General features: G+C 41.7%; 2 protein-coding genes across 3 annotated transcripts in view; one reads left to right on the top strand and one right to left on the bottom strand.

Moving 5' to 3' along the window:
- Window positions 1-2664, top strand: part of RASGRP1 (RAS guanyl releasing protein 1) — a 44573-nt gene extending 41909 nt beyond the window's left edge. For both annotated transcript variants that reach the window (XM_053381807.1, XM_053381815.1), the window contains 2 exons: window positions 151-521; window positions 1236-2664. In XM_053381807.1, the coding sequence (XP_053237782.1) occupies window positions 151-521; window positions 1236-1367 (503 nt within the window). In that variant the 3' untranslated portion in view covers window positions 1368-2664. The remainder of the gene's footprint in view (window positions 1-150; window positions 522-1235) is intronic.
- A 5005-nt stretch (window positions 2665-7669) lies between these two features.
- Window positions 7670-16522, bottom strand: FAM98B (family with sequence similarity 98 member B). The gene is made up of 8 exons (XM_053381840.1): window positions 16397-16522; window positions 13179-13327; window positions 12043-12177; window positions 11032-11216; window positions 9960-10040; window positions 9608-9724; window positions 8818-8985; window positions 7670-8467 (listed from the first exon to the last, which is right to left on the bottom strand). The coding sequence occupies exons 1-8, from the start codon at window positions 16459-16461 to the stop codon at window positions 8159-8161; spliced, it is 1209 nt and encodes a 402-aa protein (XP_053237815.1). The 5' UTR covers window positions 16462-16522; the 3' UTR covers window positions 7670-8158.
- Window positions 16523-17681: the final 1159 nt, after the last annotated feature.

Below are 17681 nucleotides of genomic sequence, written 5' to 3'. Positions count from 1 at the left end.
ACGTAGTTATATCAGGAAAGCATTTCACCTACTTTGATAATTAAGTTTAAAGGATAGCATGCAACTCATTTTAACCACTGCCCTGCTTTCATCTCCCATATTTATATATTTGTGTGTTTTCCCATCTCCTCATTTTCCCATCCCCTACAGGTCTGGAGGAGGGAGGATTTCCATTTCCTAACGGAGAAGTTGTGGAGCACAGTGAAGGGAGCAAAGACAGAACTATTATGCTTATGGGGGTGTCGGCTCAAAAGATCTCAGTGAGGCTAAAGCCATCTGTGGTACACAAGAGTACGCAAACTGACTTAGTGGTGGCACATAGTGATGGGCTCCCCAGGCAACAGAGAGAGCCAGGAACGCTACCTGAAAACACTCTTCTGCAGCCTACTCCGCTGTCGACGTGTCCCAGCCCGGTTCTTAGTCGTAAAAAGGCGTATGTGAAATGGGAAAACAAGGACTGCAGTCAAAAAGCAAAGCAGGAGCCCTGTGCTCTAAAACCCACATACCAGGAATTAGAGCAGGTACTGCAAACAGTTTCTAAGAATCACATGTAATAAATAACACAGTGTGCAGTATTACCACTATGACAAATGGGAACCAGTTTGAGAAAGTCAGAATAAACTGGGAAGACCCAGGTTCAATTTTGTTCAGTTGGTAGGTAACATCCCTGATATATCTACTGCTAAATGTCAAATAGTTATAAGGGATGTGATACTTTTAAGGGAAGTAGCTGTCGGCTGCCTAATGAGTGTCATTGGGGTGGAAGCCTGATAACAAAGCAATCCCACCTTGTAATCTCATTGACTGGGCTGGGGAGAGAATGGCAGAGCTACCATCAAATCCATTCCTCTGCCATTTTCTTGTAGTCAGGTTGGGATGGAGCGACATTTCCCTTCTCCCTTCGCATTGCCTACAATGCAGAAGGCAAAAAAACTATATATTAGACAGATGTGTTCTCTTAGAGTCTTGATTAAATGTTGTCTTTTGCACGTGAGAGCATGTCTCGTTTTCTTGAGAGATGCAGTAGCAGTAATTGCTCCTCTCTTATGCAGACAGCTGTTTATTTTTCACTCCATGTACTGTTCAAGCTGTTATAATTTGAATAATAGTTAAGTGAACCTGGAGAATAAGATGCTAGTCAAGCAAGTGTTTCTGCTAAGGAGGACTGTAGATACCGAAACTGTTCTTTAAAGTATATTCTGCTCGGATGACACCAACCTGTGTTTTTTGCTTAGGAGAGAAACATCCTTACAACAGAGAATGAAGCTTTAAAGCTACGGCTTAAACAGGCACATAAGAAAATTGAATTCCTCAGCATTCGAAGAAACCACATATTGGACAGCAGGGAACATGGAGACTGCTTGTAGCCAGGAGGACAGTAAAGGCAATGGGACCTTTGAGGGCGATGCATTCAAACGTATGCAGAGCGGCAGGTTTTTAAACAGAGGTATTCCTGTTCAGTCTTCCCTGTCCTGCCTGATATTAGTACTTGTGGGCGTATGCATGCCTTGTCAACAGGTTTCAAACAGTTTGCCCTTTGTTTGGCTGAAATGACGGCATTTGGAATTATGGCAAGAATTACTCTTGCTGCCTTCATAACAAGGGGTGGAATTCAGTGTAGCTCTCGGTGTGCAAGGTTAACACACACAACGGTCCCGAAATCTGCTCATGGACCACCAGCACACACCCTCCCCCAAACAAATCTGCTCCAGAATATCTCACAAGCATTTGGAGCTGATTTTGAGGGCATGAGGCCACGGGGGTGGAATGGGGGGGCTGACTGCAGGCAGCAGGAAAGGAAGAGGGGGAACTTTATTATGTGCGCAGGCGCCTGTTATGCGAATGACACTGCAGTGCTGGATACACCCCCTACCTCTACAGCCAACCTTACTGCCCTTGGAGGGTTGGCATAATTAAGATTAATAATTCAAAACTGTAGCCCTGCACAATCAATACGTATTCGTTCGACCTGTGGACAAATAGCATTAGAGATGCTAAAAGCTGCTTTGTGTTGTCTTGCGAAAATCACTTTAGATTTCCATCTGATCATGATTCTAGAACTGACACATAAACGATGCACTGTAAAATATGGTATCAGACACTTGTGACCCTTTCTGTAGCTTGTGTTAATATTTATTCACAACTTCTGGTTAAATCTCTGGCTTCAAATTGAGTCTATAATTTATTTTTTACAAGAATGACATTATGATGTGCCCAGAAATGGTGGTGTTTCTACTTTGTGTTCCACTGTGTATGCTTACTCCTTTTGGAGTAATTTCATGCTTAAATAACTTTTTTTGTACTTTCACTTACAAAGCCTAGAGTAAGAGGCTTGTAAGATTATTTATGTGAGCAGCTTCTGTAATGTAAATTTGTGAGTTGAAGGAACTAGCACCTGTTCTTATTGTTAGCTGAGCTGATAAAGTAACTACACTTTACAAACTGTAAATATATATGTAATATTTAAAATTGACCAAGCATGATTTTCTAAAACCTATGTGAACTGTGTTGATTCTTAGAAGCTATACACTAAACAAGAACAATCTAGGGAACATAGAAATGAAAAGCTAAACTGACACATCTGGCAAGTTTGCTTTTTCCTTTGCAAACATTTGCCCTCCTTCAGCAGTCTTCTCACAGGCAGCCATTTTCTTTCTGGGCAAACCTACAAAGTATCCCGTCAAAACTGGTATTAGACTAGTTGGTCTACTCGTAACACACACATTTCCCTTCCTCCTTGTCATCTGAGCACTGATGGCAGTGGTTTCCACAGTTGCAATGAAGTGTTCTCTGGGGCATGCCTTGTTTTCTGCCCCAAAACATGGAGAGGATAGTAGGATTTCACCTTAAACTAACCTTCTGTAAGAATCTTTGAATGTTTATGGAGTGGTTAACTGAGCCATAATACTTGGATTCCATTTTGTCTCACACATTGTTTTAACATCTGCATGGCAATGGTGTGAGGTTTTGCATGACAGTGTCATTAGTAGGCTGGTGGTACCTGATTATAGCTTACCTTCTCAAATCCCAGTGAGGCAGTCAAAATTCTTAATGGGTGCTTAGAGTGAGTTATGAGATTGAGGAAGGTTGATAATCAGTTTGTTTAAGACAAGCATGTTAATTATTAGTAAATATGGTAGTAGATAGGAGCACCTGCCCTGGGTAAGATGCTTGGAAATGCTACCTGGGCCCACATGAGCAGTGATGAGTAGGAGTGCATTTTTCAAGTTACACATGGGGCACTAGTTGTACCCTTTCCCAGGAAACAAAGACCTTGCCCTCAACATGCATGTATTGGTAAACCTAGATTTGATTAGCATAATGGGGAAATGCCGTTGAGGACTGTGTGGAAAGCTCAGTTTGTCCTGAGTGCAGCAGACCAAGCTATTAATAAGAAATAGTAAGAAGAAACAAATTACATCGGCCCTAAAAGAGCTACATTTGGACTGGTTTGCTAATTAATTTGTGGGCAGATTTCAGAGAATTGGTACTGACTTTTAAAGGCCCAAATGACTTGTTATCTGAAGGAAGCCCTTCACATCCAGTATGATCCAATGAGGCTCTCTCTGCTAAGAATGCCACAACTATCTGAGGTATAAACAGGGTGTGACTTAGACGACAGTCTTTTCAGTGGCAACTCTTGCCAGCTCTGTTACTATTTTGAAGAGCATTTGATATAGTTGCCTTTCTGAGTTGGGCTGAAATTTAACCTCTGTGAACGATTGGTTTTTATGATTCTGCACTGCTTCGTCATTCAGTATTTTTATATTGACTCAGGATATTTGGCTAGACCAGAGTACATAAAATAAATGAAGGTCATAATTCTGGGGACACTTGCACGACAATGAGCCTTGTGGAACTCACTGGGATTTATCTTGGGGTGAACTCCCATAAGCTTAGTCTGTAGTTTTATCCTCTCAAGCAGCTGCATGCATGGTTTGTGGCAAGGCTTTGGTGCCACAAGCACAGTTCTGTTAACAAGTATGGTTTTGTCAAGGAAACATAGGTATGGGTCATCTCCAATGCAAGCAAGTGCATGTATTACTGCTCTAGCACACGCATGGCAGCCATTTTGAACTTTTGAAAGACAGTATCTTTACATTCAGCTGTCCATGGGTGGTACTGACCTAGCTCACCGTCTTTCCCTCAGCATTCTTTGTGCCAAATACACATGCCAAAGCAACACAAACTTGGCACCTTGTTAGGCCTGTTGTCTTATATTTATGCCAGTCACCTCACATTTACTGTTGTTCAAACAAGATGAAAATAGTAAAATAAAAAAGTATTAGAAATACGTTATAACACCAATTGTGTGTTATTTTTCTTTAAATAAATTGCTTTCATTGACCGTGATATATGTGAAACTATCACAATGAAAGAAACTGATCTATAAAATGTACAGGCTATAAAGGTTGGCTAAAGTGCAATTTTTTTGTTTGATATTTATTAAAATTAAGTTACACAGTAATTTTTTGTGCTCTGTTCTTAAACTATCTGTGGTAGCCTTGGGTCTGGCAAGAGCCTCCAAAGACTTTCAGTTATTAGCTGATCAGCCAGATGCAATTCCCATAATTATTTTTGGCATAAGGTGCTGAGATTTTGATCCTGCCTCTCTCAGTTCCATGCAGAGAATGTTTCCTAATGCAGGTGCACCCCACGTGGTGACAGCTGGTATTTACCATCAGACAGACATGAAGGCTTGAGAATTAACTGCATCCATCAAATTAGAAACATACTAGTTCTTACATGATGCCAAAGAATAAATAACAGCTGTCCGTATGTAGATCACATTTGTAAGAGAACCAAGCTTCAGGTGAATTATGATAATCTCTTGATCTGCCTTTTTAACTTTTGCTTTCTCCCGGTAATCTACTTCAAACTCCTGATTATGCATCACATGGGCAAAATGGATAAAGAGAAGTCTTTCTTCTTTTCTCATAAAGCTGGAAACTGGAGCCACCTAATGAAGCTGAATGTTGGAAGGTTCAGAGCAGACAAAAGAAAGCACCTTCACACAGTGCATAGGCAAATGAGGGGATTTGCTGCCACAAGTTGCAGTGATGGCTGCCAATTATTATAGCTTTAAAAGAGGAATAAACTAATTCATGGGGGATAAGGATGTCAGTGGCTATGTTCTGCCTCCAAGTATCAGTTGCTGAGACTCACAAATGCTTATGAGATTCTTATAGGCCTCTAGCTTTTGGCATGATCCAGAAGGGCTCTTGTAGTCTTAGCAGAGATGAGGCATCTTTTTCAGTGTGAGGGGCCACATCTAGGGCTGCATGCAAAAATTGACCATGGCCACTCTACATTTGCACATTCTGCATGCAAAGCTGATGTTCTACCACTGAGCTATGACTGTCCCTTCCTGGAGATCGGGGGTGGGGTGTGCAATTGCCAGCTGTGAAGGGAGACATGGGAAAACACTGCTTATGATACAGCGTTCCAGAAAAGCTTGCATAAAGATTGAAGAAAAATAGAAGTTGCCCTGATCTACCGCTTTGTGTTATTTAATTTCAAGCACCATTGCCACTGCCATTCCCCATACTGCTGGTTCCTGATCACAGGCCTGCCCCTCTTGCAGACTGTAGCTAGCCAGTAGTATTCAATGTACAAAAAGCTACACTGATGACAGCTTTACAGTACTTTATTTCTCAGTGCTCACAGGTGTAAACAACCTATTTCTTAAACACAAAATACTCTCCAGTTGGTTGTCAAAAAGCACAAGGTTTTCACTATGTCCACAAGCATTTTTAAAAGGAAAGTGTTCAAACATAAATGGAATTGCTCTTAACACAAAACTATTTACAGAAAATGTGTTTCACAAAATACAGTTCAGGTTTAAAACGTACAAAAAACTGATTTATAGAAACATTCAAAAATCAAGCAAGTTTAATTTATTGCATTTTTTATAGGTTGACAAGACACACCTGTATAGGGATCAAAACTGCCAGTAATTTACCGTTTTGAAATATATTGTAATTTGCAAAGGGTGAGGAATGTTTTTAAAAAAATAGTCTACATTTTAAAAAACAGGGTAGATAGATGTCTTAGGGTGGAATTTACTTAATGAATGCTGTCAAGGGAAGCCCTGTGCAAAGACTTTCAGGCTTTCCCCAACCTCTGGCTCACAGAACCCCAGAACAGCATGTAGGGGAGGAGAGGGGGTGGCTCCATCTGGCAAGCCGATCATGCTTGGGAAGAGAGAATATTTGTAATATTCCACCCTTCGCTTTCTTTCCTTCTAGCTGGGGATAGTTGTATAACCTGCTCTCCATATATAGCTAACTAAAAACACCAACTCTGTACTATCTAACAGCTAGAATGAGCTTAGGATATGTGTGTACGTAACTCTGTATACAAGGAAGGAGGACAAAAACTCGTTTTCTCCCAGGGAAGAAAAGAGGCCCCAACAGTGGAATCTTGGTTTTCAAACGCAACCCATTCCCGAAGACTGTTCGACTTCTGAAATATCCAAAAACCAAGGATCAATGGGCGATCAGCAAAATCCATTGAAAAAACGGAGAAACACACCTCAGAAGCCGTTCGACTTCCGAGGCGTGTTTGAAAACGGAAGCAATTACTTCTGGGTTTCGGCGTTTGGGTTCCGAATTGTTTGGTTCCCAAGATGCTCGAAAACCGAGGTTCCACTGTCCTATTCTTCTGCTTGCTCTAGTGGTTAGCTTTGTCAAATATTTCCAGCCCCTGTGCTTACTTATTAGGAAGCAACGATGATGTAAGAATGACATCAGGTGGGAGGGGAAAGTTGCAAGGATAACATTTCTAGGCCCATGCGCACACATTTTTTCCTTCCTTCTCAACAGCCAACTCTGGTAGAACACACTGGGGACCAGTTAGTTTTATTGTAAGTTCATGGTATAGGTCAATTTTATGGAACTCCTGATGTTTGGAATTTTGTCTTTTCCATATTGGGTTATGGCATTGGCAATTATGCTCACCACATCAAGTGGTGTGTAAACCCTTCCTTTCAACTTAGAAGCAGTAAGAGTTGGTGGGTAGCCTCCCAGCAGTTTTGCTGTGCTCCCTGAGTCCTCCTCAGCTACAAGGTTAGGAGGAAAGTTTGGAGCAAGAGGCCCCACATTCTTGCAGAGAAGAGAAGAGAGGGGGGAGTTACCTGCAGCCGCTGCTCAGTGGTGGGTCTCTGTGCCGCACCATCAAGCATCAGCAGAAGCTTGCACTATCCCCCTTTCTTTCTCACAGGAAAGAGAAGTGAGGAGATGAAGACACCTTCAGCAGCTACTCAGCAGAGAGACTTGGCCATGCATCAGGTGAAGCTGGAATACTTTCCTCCAGTGTTTCCTACAGGAAAGGAGCAATCTTTTTTTGCTGTTGGGAGAAGGTGTTTGCTTGCAGCCAGCCAGCTGGCAAGCAGAAATAGCCTGGCAATCACAATTTTTGGCTTGGCTAGCAAGGCCAACCAAAAAATGCAGACCTCCAATTATTGTCACTGCAAAAAATACAGACTTGCATCCCCCCAGCATTTTCATGGAAACCTCCTGCAGTTTTAATTTTGAATCCGATAACATTACAGCTAGTATACATTTCTACATTTTTCATAAACATTTTGAAGAAATTGGAGGCCAAATCTAATATACAATGCTTCCCACGTTTGAGGGAATCACTGCAATTTGAAAACTTACAAAGAAAATCAATTTTAATTTTATATTCTGTTTTATTTTGTTAATGCTCATGTTTCCGAAGCTTCTCTTATTACATAAAAATCCAGATCTCAGAGTCAAAAAATCCACTTGCTTCTTTAACCGCTATTTTACACTTAAAACATTTAAGGCCATTGCGCACATGGAACATTTGATATCACTTCTATACAGAAAACCTTGCATGTTCTCTGGGCTCACAGTCTCTCACAGACGCTGCATACAGGAACTCCCTGCTAACCATGGTTTTAGACCACATATAGATCATCACGTCTGACAAATGCACACACGTACATGCAAGCTCATAAAAGGAAGTCGCATGTGGAGGAAAGCTATCATGAGCAAAGTGATTTATAGGGAACCGAATATTGTAATTTTCAAAAAAGCATGACCAACATAATTCAAACATCATGCTGCAAAGTCAGCTACAATTTATCCCAGACTCCCAATGAACAGTTTGTGTCAGTTAACATTTAGTGGTATCAGTATCTCCTGTAGCCTCCCCCCCCTCCCCTTCCACCATATGACTCGCCATACCCACCTCTCCCACCGTAGCCTCCTCCCCTCCCTTGAAAACCCCCTCCCCCTCCTCTCCAACCTCCACCCCCTCCTCCCCCTCCTCGACCACCACCCCCTCCCCCCCAGCCACCCCCTCCTCCTCGACCTCCTCCTCCTCCTCTTCCCCCTCTACCACCACCATCTTGTCTCTTCTGCCAAGGGGGCATTTCAGGTGGTGGTGGGTCAATTTCTGTTGGTCTGCCTCCACGATCTGGTACTCTTCCCATCAAGACCTGCAATGGAAGCAAAGTTTTTAAATTTAATTTTAGTACATTTCTATTCCATATTCCCCCCATCACTGAGCACATGGGGCTTCCAGGAGATGCTCTCCTATCAACGCCCTGAGATCTACAGGTATAGGGGTGGTATACAAATTTAATAAATAATCCAATAATAAGAATAAAGCCAGAGGAATTCAGATTTCTCAGTGCACAGTTACCAACCTCATTAGATTACCAGGAAGACATGCAGTTATTAAGCACTTCACACATTAGACATGTTCACAAGCACTGGCGTATTATGAATGGTTGGGTCAGCTCAAGAAAGCTCCTAAAGCTCATCTTGCATGAGGGGGAGATCCTACCTTATTGATAGAGCAAACGGTCTTTTCTCGTGACGACCCACTGCTTGTTCTTATGATCTTCGACAAGTCTTCACGAGCTGCTAGAAGATGGGCTACTGAAATAGTTGATTTAGGAGAGAGTCCATAACGTTTGGGTTGATAAATCCTTGCAATATCATCTATTTTCACCTTAAAAATAAATGTAGACATATTGCAGAGTTGCAGAAATATTAAAACAAAAGCGGGGAGCACTTTTAAGTTATGTCCAATATGCCATGTGTTCCTTTTTGCAGTCTAGTATCACTTGTCCTTGCAACAAGAGGAACAGCTGGCCAAACGCCTTAACAACATTTGTCGCTATTTGAGTAATGCTATAGATGAGGAAGGTTGCAGTTAGGAGGTAAAATGAATCATACATGCATTCAGAGCTTTATTTTAAGGTGTTGTTGTTTTTGCTTCATAGCTCCCACTGCCAAAGTTGCAAGCCAGTTTTCAGTTTAAGTAGCAGCTTGTCTCTTCAGCTGCCAGCACTCATGCAGAAGGAATTTCAAAGAAACTGCAGTTGCACACAAGTTCTTGGCTATATGTACACCTTTGAACTGGTATTTATAACAGAAAAATATCTAATACAATCCCTTAAAAAACAACAACCCACCATGCCCTTGAATGTAGAGAGAAACCAGTAACTGGGATTCTCTCTAGTATTTACAATATAAAACTGTTATATTAACAAATTGTGCATCATCAATTAAATGCTTATGGAACCACAGGAGAGTCAGCTACCAGGAAGTTGATGATAAAACATGTTTACCTTTGCTCTATCGGACCAACCAAAGGACTGTACAGTTACGTCTAAGCGCTTCATTAACATACGACGACGGCATTCATATTCACTGAGAAGAGTCTCGTTTATTTTTTCCAACCTTCCCTATGGCATTGGAGCACAAAACAGTTCAATAGCAGTCTAAAATACAGAAAATACTTTAAATAGTCACAACAGTTTTCAACTGCAGGTGCTACAAATTTCTTCTTTTATGTCAAAAATCATAGAAGAATGCATTCACTTTTGATCCAAATAAAGACAGAAAAGCAAAAAGCCGCAATCAATTTCAGCAGGTATTTGTATGCTACTGAATATAAAAGTGAAAAAACTTAATTTTTACCATTTGATCTGCATTCAAAGGAGTTTTAAGCAGAGATTTGCCCAAGTAAGTGTTTGGCATTTTTGATAAAATGTCCTTAACCTGAAAAAGTAAGAGATACATATATTTATATAAAACCAATTACAAGAATCCTGTGTATCTACATAGTGACACTAAAGTACAATAGAATTTCCACAAAGACAATTGGATCCTTTCTCTCAATGTCATCTTATGAGATGATTCACACAGGCAGGCCAGATGCTTCTTCCCCCTCACCACATAACTGACTCCTCCTGCCTGTGCCCAAGTATGGAAGAATGCCGTGTTCCCGGCTGGTTCACTTAGGAGTGAAACACTACCTTTCTTCTTCAACTGCTGTTGTGAGAAGATGCTAGGTGCTGCAGCCAGAGTAAGCAAGGGGACAGCAGTGTGGAGAGGGTCAAAGGGCAGGCAAAACAGCTACCACACATAAGAGCTGCTACAGTCACCTAGACTTCTTTCTGGGTTCCTGTGCAGATTTCTTCACACATGAAGGGACATCTAATGAGGAAAGGGGTTGTATGGCTGTCCTTACCAATGCAGGCTCCATCGCTACCACACACACTTGAGGGTGGGTGGGTGGGGAATCAGAATCACAGAACTGTAGTTGAAAGGGACCATGATGATCATGTAGTTCAACTCCCTGTAATGCAGGAATCTTTTGCCCAAGGTGGGGCTCTATGGGCAACAACTATGCAGGCTTCCCCTGATGCCATAATTCTTTCCAGTTGAACAAAAACATAGGGCATTTCAGAGCAACTACTAGCTGTGCCATTCTTCTAGAAAAGGGGGTGTCAGAACTCACCATGGGCGCCTCCCTCTATGTTTTAGAATGGCAATGGTGCCCACCTGAGAGGTGCCAGAACTCACCTGAGAGGTGTTGGAACCGACTTCTGGTGAGTTCCCACTGAAAAAAAGCTCCTAAGCAGGTATCCTATCTGCCTGTCACCCTGAGAAGGCCCTTTCAACTCCTTGATGTTTTTTTTACAGGGGACTGGGGCTGTGCAGATGTACAAAACTCATGGCACTCGAAGGTAGAAAATACACACTGTACCTTTGACTCTATATTGCTTAATAAGACCGGAATATCAGAAGATGAAGATGATGACTTTGGTAGACTCAGGACATCGCAGATCATTTGGATTTCTTGGTGGATGTCATTATTCTTCGTCAAATGAGAACTTTTACGTTCTTTCAATTTCAATATCTGCAAAGCCTGAAGTTCTGTGCTTAAAAATACTGGAGGGGGGGGGAAGATACGTAAAAGCTAGAGAAGGATCCATGAATGTGTTTCAACAAGCAAACCAGTAAGATTAATGCTATATGAAAATTAAACAAGATGCAAAGAAAAGAATTTAAAAGCCATGTCAGTGTTACGACTTTTTTCAGCCTATGGGCTACAGAGACCAGGCAGTGAGCAACCTTCCTGGGTTCCACACCCTTGCTACAACTGTTGCACATAATAATGTTTTAAGTAATAATGAACGATGAAAAATGCATCTGAAATATATTTTGATATAAACTTCCTTTTCAGATTATCAGTCAATAATTTAATGACGTGTTAGGAAATCCACATCTAGAGAAAGCATTGCTCCCTCTTCCCCCTTCGAGGAAATAATCTGTTGGTTGGTTCATACTGACCAATCCTGTCGCAATTACTTGGAGAAAGATTAGCAAGAACCAGGCTGCACTCTTGAAAGGAGCAGCTGGTCTAGAAATAATGTTTGCCTGATTCCAAACAGAGCCCAGGTCACGCAAACCATTCTCTGCCCAGTTATAAATGCAGAAATGTAATGGGGTAGAAGTCAGCAGTGGAAACCAGCCCTGTGACTTCCTGACAGGCAGATATATGGCAGCATAAAGTGGACCTTTTTTTGTTCAGTTGTAAACTATTGTACCCGGGTTTCAAATATTATTCTCGGCTGCCATGCGGCTACTGCGATGCATAAGACTGGATGTAGGCTGTACAAGGCCAGAAAAAGTGGGCTTTTTCTGTCTCCAGAATGCTGTGTGAAACAAAACAGTCACCTGCAAAACTGCAAACAGAAAGACTCTGGTAACTTACATAGGACTTTAAGACAATCTTCTTTCTTTTTTAACCGCTCTTTAATTTCTCCAGACACAAGTGTTGAATATGGACAAGCCAGCTCTTTTAAAAAGCCACTCATCTCAAGCTGTAAACTTTCAACGTCTTCACCACCTTTAACAGAACATATAGGGGAAGAAAGTGTCATACACTTAAAAAACCCTCGTATCAGGTTCCAGCTCTGGTGCTTAAAAAAATAGTTGGGAACCAGGTGAACTAATTCAGAAAAAAAAATCATACAAATTGCTCTTAAGATTTTTAGATAACATTTTGCTGAAAAAAACTAATTTTAAAAATCAGAATAATGTGATGCTCTGAACTAATATCATATCCTCCAGAATTAAGTCAGTCCAACAAAAAGAATGAATGGCAGAGAAACACAACTTGAATTTATTTTTGTGCAGGGTATTTTGTATTTTGCAGCAGCAAAGAACAACAAGTATAAACCCATTACCGTATTGGCCTGAATATAAACCGCACCTGAAAATAAGCCACACCTTTAAAATTGGAGGGGGGAAAGGAAAACAAGAAAAATATAAGGCGCTTCATTCCTCGCTGCTCCTGGCTGCATACAAGAGGCTCCCAGCTCTGCAGAGTTTCACAAGCTAGAAGGCAACTGAAATCAACACTGTGTGTTACAACTCACATGTGAGACCTTTTCTGCATTCCATTGGTTACACCTGAAAAAGGCTAGGGTCTCTTTTTGTCTGCCTTTGTAGGGCGAAGTCAGGTACCTTTCCTGTTTTAAAGTGCTTGTGTTTGAGTTTCGGTTCAAGCAATGAAGGTTTTAGGGTCATGTTCACCAATATAAAAGAATCCTCTTAATTTTTTTGAGTGCATGATCTGTTCAATCAGGTGACAAAACAAACACAATATCCCCCCTTCGATAATACATCCAGTTCCCCAGGTTAGAAAGACTGCAGAAACATCACTACTTTTCTTCATTAATCGTGTTAATATCACAGCAGAATGTCAAAAATCACTTCAATTATCTCCACAACAAATTTATTTCCAAAGTGAAACATTCATGAGATGTTTATAGATAAATTACAAAATGGAAAGCTATGACAAACACACAAACAAGATTCCAACAGATTAAAATCATGTCAAATTACCAGCTGTTGAGGAGATGCTTTCTTCCAAGTCACACAACGGCTGTATTTGGGAACTTAACCAAACACAAAGATCGCAGAAGTCTTGTGAAGCCAGACCACTCTCAGCTGCTTTATTGAGGGCATCTTCATCCAAAAGAGGGCCTTTGTACCTGGGGAGCAAAATACAGAACACAAAACATATGACCTAAGTACAGGAATTAAAATTTGAAAGTAGAAAAAACGTTTCACTGTGGAATTTATTCAGTCATTCACAAATATTCCTTTATTGAAAAGTAAGAGTGTATTATTGTTGGATAGTTGAGTGTGTGCAATTAAAGTGGTTGTGAATCAAAAATAACTCTTTTTGTTTACCCATTTTAAAAATGTTTAAAGCAAACAGAACTTCAATATGGATATGTTTTAGCGACAACAAATCTGTATAATATGCAGAGGAGTGCCTAATGTAAAATTACGCCTCTCAACATTATTTTTTGTAGTAACAAAAGAATTGGCTGGGGGGTTTTTGGCTGGGGGGTGGGGAACAACTTTACTTCTTACCGTTATGTCATTTGTTCCTTCCATCTCTTGACTCCACAGAAATGAATTAAACCATTGTTTTTATTATTTATTAAGGCGGCAACCAAATGTTGATTATATGAGTTTTAATCTATCAAATAAATTAACATATGGGATAAAACTATTTCGGAAGAATATGTTTTCATCTTAGAAGAACCATTCCTCCTGTGTGTGAAAAGTGAGAATGCCTCTTTTAACATGCATTTATATGCACACTGTATTCAAATAATTTAAAAAATCAAATTCTTCTGCCTGATTAATCAGGGGCGTTGGATTTTTTTAAAGCCAACTACAAGTTTGTAGGGACGTGGGTGGCGCTGTGGGTAAAACCTCAGCGCCTAGGACTTGCCGATCATATGGTCGGCGGTTTGAATCCCCACAGTGGGGTGCGCTCCCGTCGTTCAGTCCCAGCGCCTGCCAACCTAGCAGTCCGAAATCACCTCCGGGTGCAAGTAGATAAATAGGGACCGCTTACCAGCGGGAAGGTAAATGGCGTTCCGTGTGCTGTGCTGGCTCGCCAGATGCAGCTTGTCACGCTGGCCACGTGACCCGGAAGTGTCTGCGGACAGCGCTGGCTCCCAGTCTACAGAGTGAGATGAGCGCACAACCCTAGAGTTGTGCAGGGGTACCTTTACCTTTACAAGTTTGTAAATTTGTTACTGCAAATGGATGGAAATCCCATTTAAGTTTTTGTACTAACATTTTTAGAGAATGGTCAGCAATGTTTCAACATGTTGCCAATAACTGTATCAAATGCCAAGCGTAACTGCACACGTTGCACTCCAAGGCATACACCTAGGTTATTCTAAATGCATCATACAGACTATGTAGTACTTCAAATATCAAAGGCAATATGCCTTTGACTAGTTGTTGATGGAGAGCAAAATGGGGGAGCTTGTGGGCTTTCCATCTGGTTGGCCGCTGTAAAAACAGGATGCAGGACCAGATGGGCTTTTGCTATGAACTTTCCAGGATGTTCATAAAAGCTTGAACTGTAACAAGCACCTATAACATTGCTGGATAAATGTGAACTTCTGATTCACCTGCTACAAAATACAGAAGCAAGCGAGTACAGTACAGTGGTACCTCTGGTTACAAACACCCTCAGGTTACAAACACTTCGGGTTACAGACTCCGCTAACCCGGAAGTAGTACCTCGCGTTGAGAACTTTACCTCAGGATGAGAACAGAAATCGTGCGGCGACAGCAGGAGGCCCCATTAGCTAAAGTGGTACCTCAGGTTAAGAACGGTTTCAGGTTAAGAACAGACCTCCGGAATGAATTAAGTTCATAACCATAGGTACCACTGTACAAGCCAACACACACAGTTATGCATGCAGTATTGTGCTGCTGTGTGAGTGAAATCAATAAAAAGAAAGCAACATTTTATGTAACTAAGAATGAAATACAAAAATTCATTTAAAACTCCCATCTGTGAAATACAAGCACATGATAAGAGTTTACAGTTGCAACATTTGACCTACACCCTGCCTGTAATCCTAGCCTCAATGCATTGTGCCTTTTTTATTTTTTACACACTTCTCCAATGCTTGTTGGATGGAATCTCGTTTTGAGTCTAGTTTTGCCACATGCCAATTTCTCATTCAGGGACACCACACATGGGGCATGAAGAAGATAAAAACTCCCTGGAATATGGTAGCATACATGGCAAACTATAAAACCTGGGGGTTCTTCCATCTCAATATGTACATTTTCTTCCCCATCAAGAAAGCGCAAGCCAGGGCAGTTAAGTAAGTTTAAGGCTGCAATAACTAAGCAACCTTACTTGGAAGCTGTGACACTGAAACCACAGAGCTTTCTTCCTTGTGATCATGTTAGGAGGATTGGGCTGCCAGTGGGACATCAGAATATAATCATTTGTACCCACTGATTTTTACTTTCAATTACTGCAAGACTACTATGGTGTTCTACCAACCTAACTTCCAGCTATTCTTTTTTTTAAAAAAATAATGCATGTATTTTGCATGTATTACCAAAGTTCTTTGGTCAAAGCGGGAGCACTCCTATTCAACTAATCAAATTAGCACATTTGGAAGCGATAAATACTGTTGCAACAGAGCGGACTCAGCAGTTGGTACTCAGTGAGCAATCAAGACTATGTGCCTGTTAAACACATGACACTGCGAAGTTGAGAAACAAATGTCTACCTATTATTATTCATTAAGACTTGGATATTATTTGTTTATTATTATTATTTGAATTTATATACCCCCCGATACCCGGAGGTCTTTGTTTTCTTTTTTAAACCTGTATTCACAACAAACAGTTTTGATTTCTCTCCCAGTCTTTGACCAGCAGAATCAGAGCAGCAGATTTTTGGAAGCGCGTCGCGCGCGCGCGCGCGCGCGCAAATACCGCACTTGGTCCACCCCGGGCTCCACGAACAATTCTCCCACGCACACGTGGGTCAAAGGGGAGGCCAAGGGGAACCCCGGGATTTCAGAGGGAGCGAAGGCACTGGCGGCGAGTATTTAAAAGGGGTGCTACTACTGCATTGAAAAGGGGTGCCTTGATTTGAACCGGATTGCATGCGCATCCCCGAGCGGCCCTCCTCTCCAGCCGGCCTTCCCGAACCACCTCTCTGCAGCGGTACCCCAACTTCCTCGCCCCGAGCTCCGCCGCGTCGCCTTCGTCCCGCTCACCCCAGAGCCTCCAGCGCGTCCAGGATGTCGCACTCCATTTTCAGATCCTGCGCCGGTGCCTTCATTGCCCGCAGCAGCCTCGGCCCCGCCCCCGAGAACGCCCGCCATCCGGCGCGCCGCTCAGAGGGGCTCGGCTACCCTCCCGCTGCCCAGCCATTTGGTTCCTCCTTGCAGTTCAAGCGCCCTTACAGATTAATCCCCATAAATCGGCACCGTTGCTAGGAATTTGGAAAAGGGAGAAAAGAAGAGACATGCACATTCGGGTGTGCATGATATTCCGCATAATCAGCAGCAGCACGGAATCTGTTCAGAGAGCCGCCTTAGATTAGGCGGAGTCAGCTCAGCTTCTCAACTGGAGCGTGCAAACTTCCCTGCAAAGCCTGCTCGCTTCAGTTTTTTATTTCCCCACCAGTGCCGGATTTACGTATAAGCTAAACAAGCTATAGCTTAGGGCTCTACTCTCTTGGGGGCCCCCAAAAAATTAAAAGGGAAAAAAACTGCTGGATTGTACATTTTCAAAATATAAGATAGAAAACAAATAAAATAAAACCTACATACAGCAACAGTGGCAAATGACTTTAGATACCTATTAGGTCCATAAATTACCATATAGCATATATTCATCACAAAAAAGAGTGACAATTTGTTGTTGGCAAAGGACAGCTGAACATATAAAGGGCCCCATTACCTCCAGTATCTGAGGGCCTCATCAAACCTAAATCCAGCCCTGCCAATGCCTAACATTTGCCTGTTGCCCCGATGCGACACGCATCTACTCTAAAGTCGTTCCTGTTGAGTTCAAAGCAAGGGCATAAAAATGTTTCTTTTTAACCAGGCCTTTGGTTGATTTGATTGACATCCTGTGCCCTTTAAAATGTGCTGGGGTTTTTTTGGGGGGGGGGAAGGTGTTATTGGGTTGTTTTATTTTGATTATGTATTTTGTGGTTTTATATTTTGATTTTATTCTGTGAACCTCCCTGAGACCTGCGAGTATAGGGCGGTATATAAATTCAATTAAAAACAGAAATAAGAATAACGCTTCCAGATAAATAGCCACGGAACTGCAGCCTAAAATCTTCCGTTTTCCCCATTCAACATTAGCCTCTTTGGGAAAGGTTAAACAAATGTTCTTAAGTGTGGTTACGTGAATATCGGTGGATATGTGAATAAGAATGTTTGCTTAAAGAAAAACAAGCACATTCTCTTAAAAAATGGATAATATACTTGAATAGCAAGGTATTGAGGGAGAGAGGCAAAAGCCTAGAACTTGATTCATTTTCTGTCT

Source organism: Podarcis raffonei, chromosome 1, assembly GCF_027172205.1.
Source record: "Podarcis raffonei isolate rPodRaf1 chromosome 1, rPodRaf1.pri, whole genome shotgun sequence".
NCBI classification, from domain to species: Eukaryota; Metazoa; Chordata; class Lepidosauria; order Squamata; family Lacertidae; genus Podarcis; species Podarcis raffonei.
The sequence above is the reverse complement of the archived record's forward strand: the minus strand, read 5'-3'. Positions and strand labels throughout refer to the sequence as shown.

What these genes read in the sequence shown, in the direction of transcription:
- FAM98B (XM_053381840.1), bottom strand. Translation starts at nt 16,461, where the DNA reads ATGAAGGCACCGGCGCAGGATCTGAAAATGGAGTGCGACATCCTGGAC. An exon ending in TAAGCAATATAGAGTCAAAG is followed by an intron (nt 10,041 to 11,031) that starts GTACAGTGTGTA and finishes TTACTTTTTCAG; the next exon opens with GTTAAGGACATTTTATCAAA. An exon ending in CCGTTTGCTCTATCAATAAG is followed by an intron (nt 8,468 to 8,817) that starts GTAGGATCTCCC and finishes CTTCCATTGCAG; the next exon opens with GTCTTGATGGGAAGAGTACC.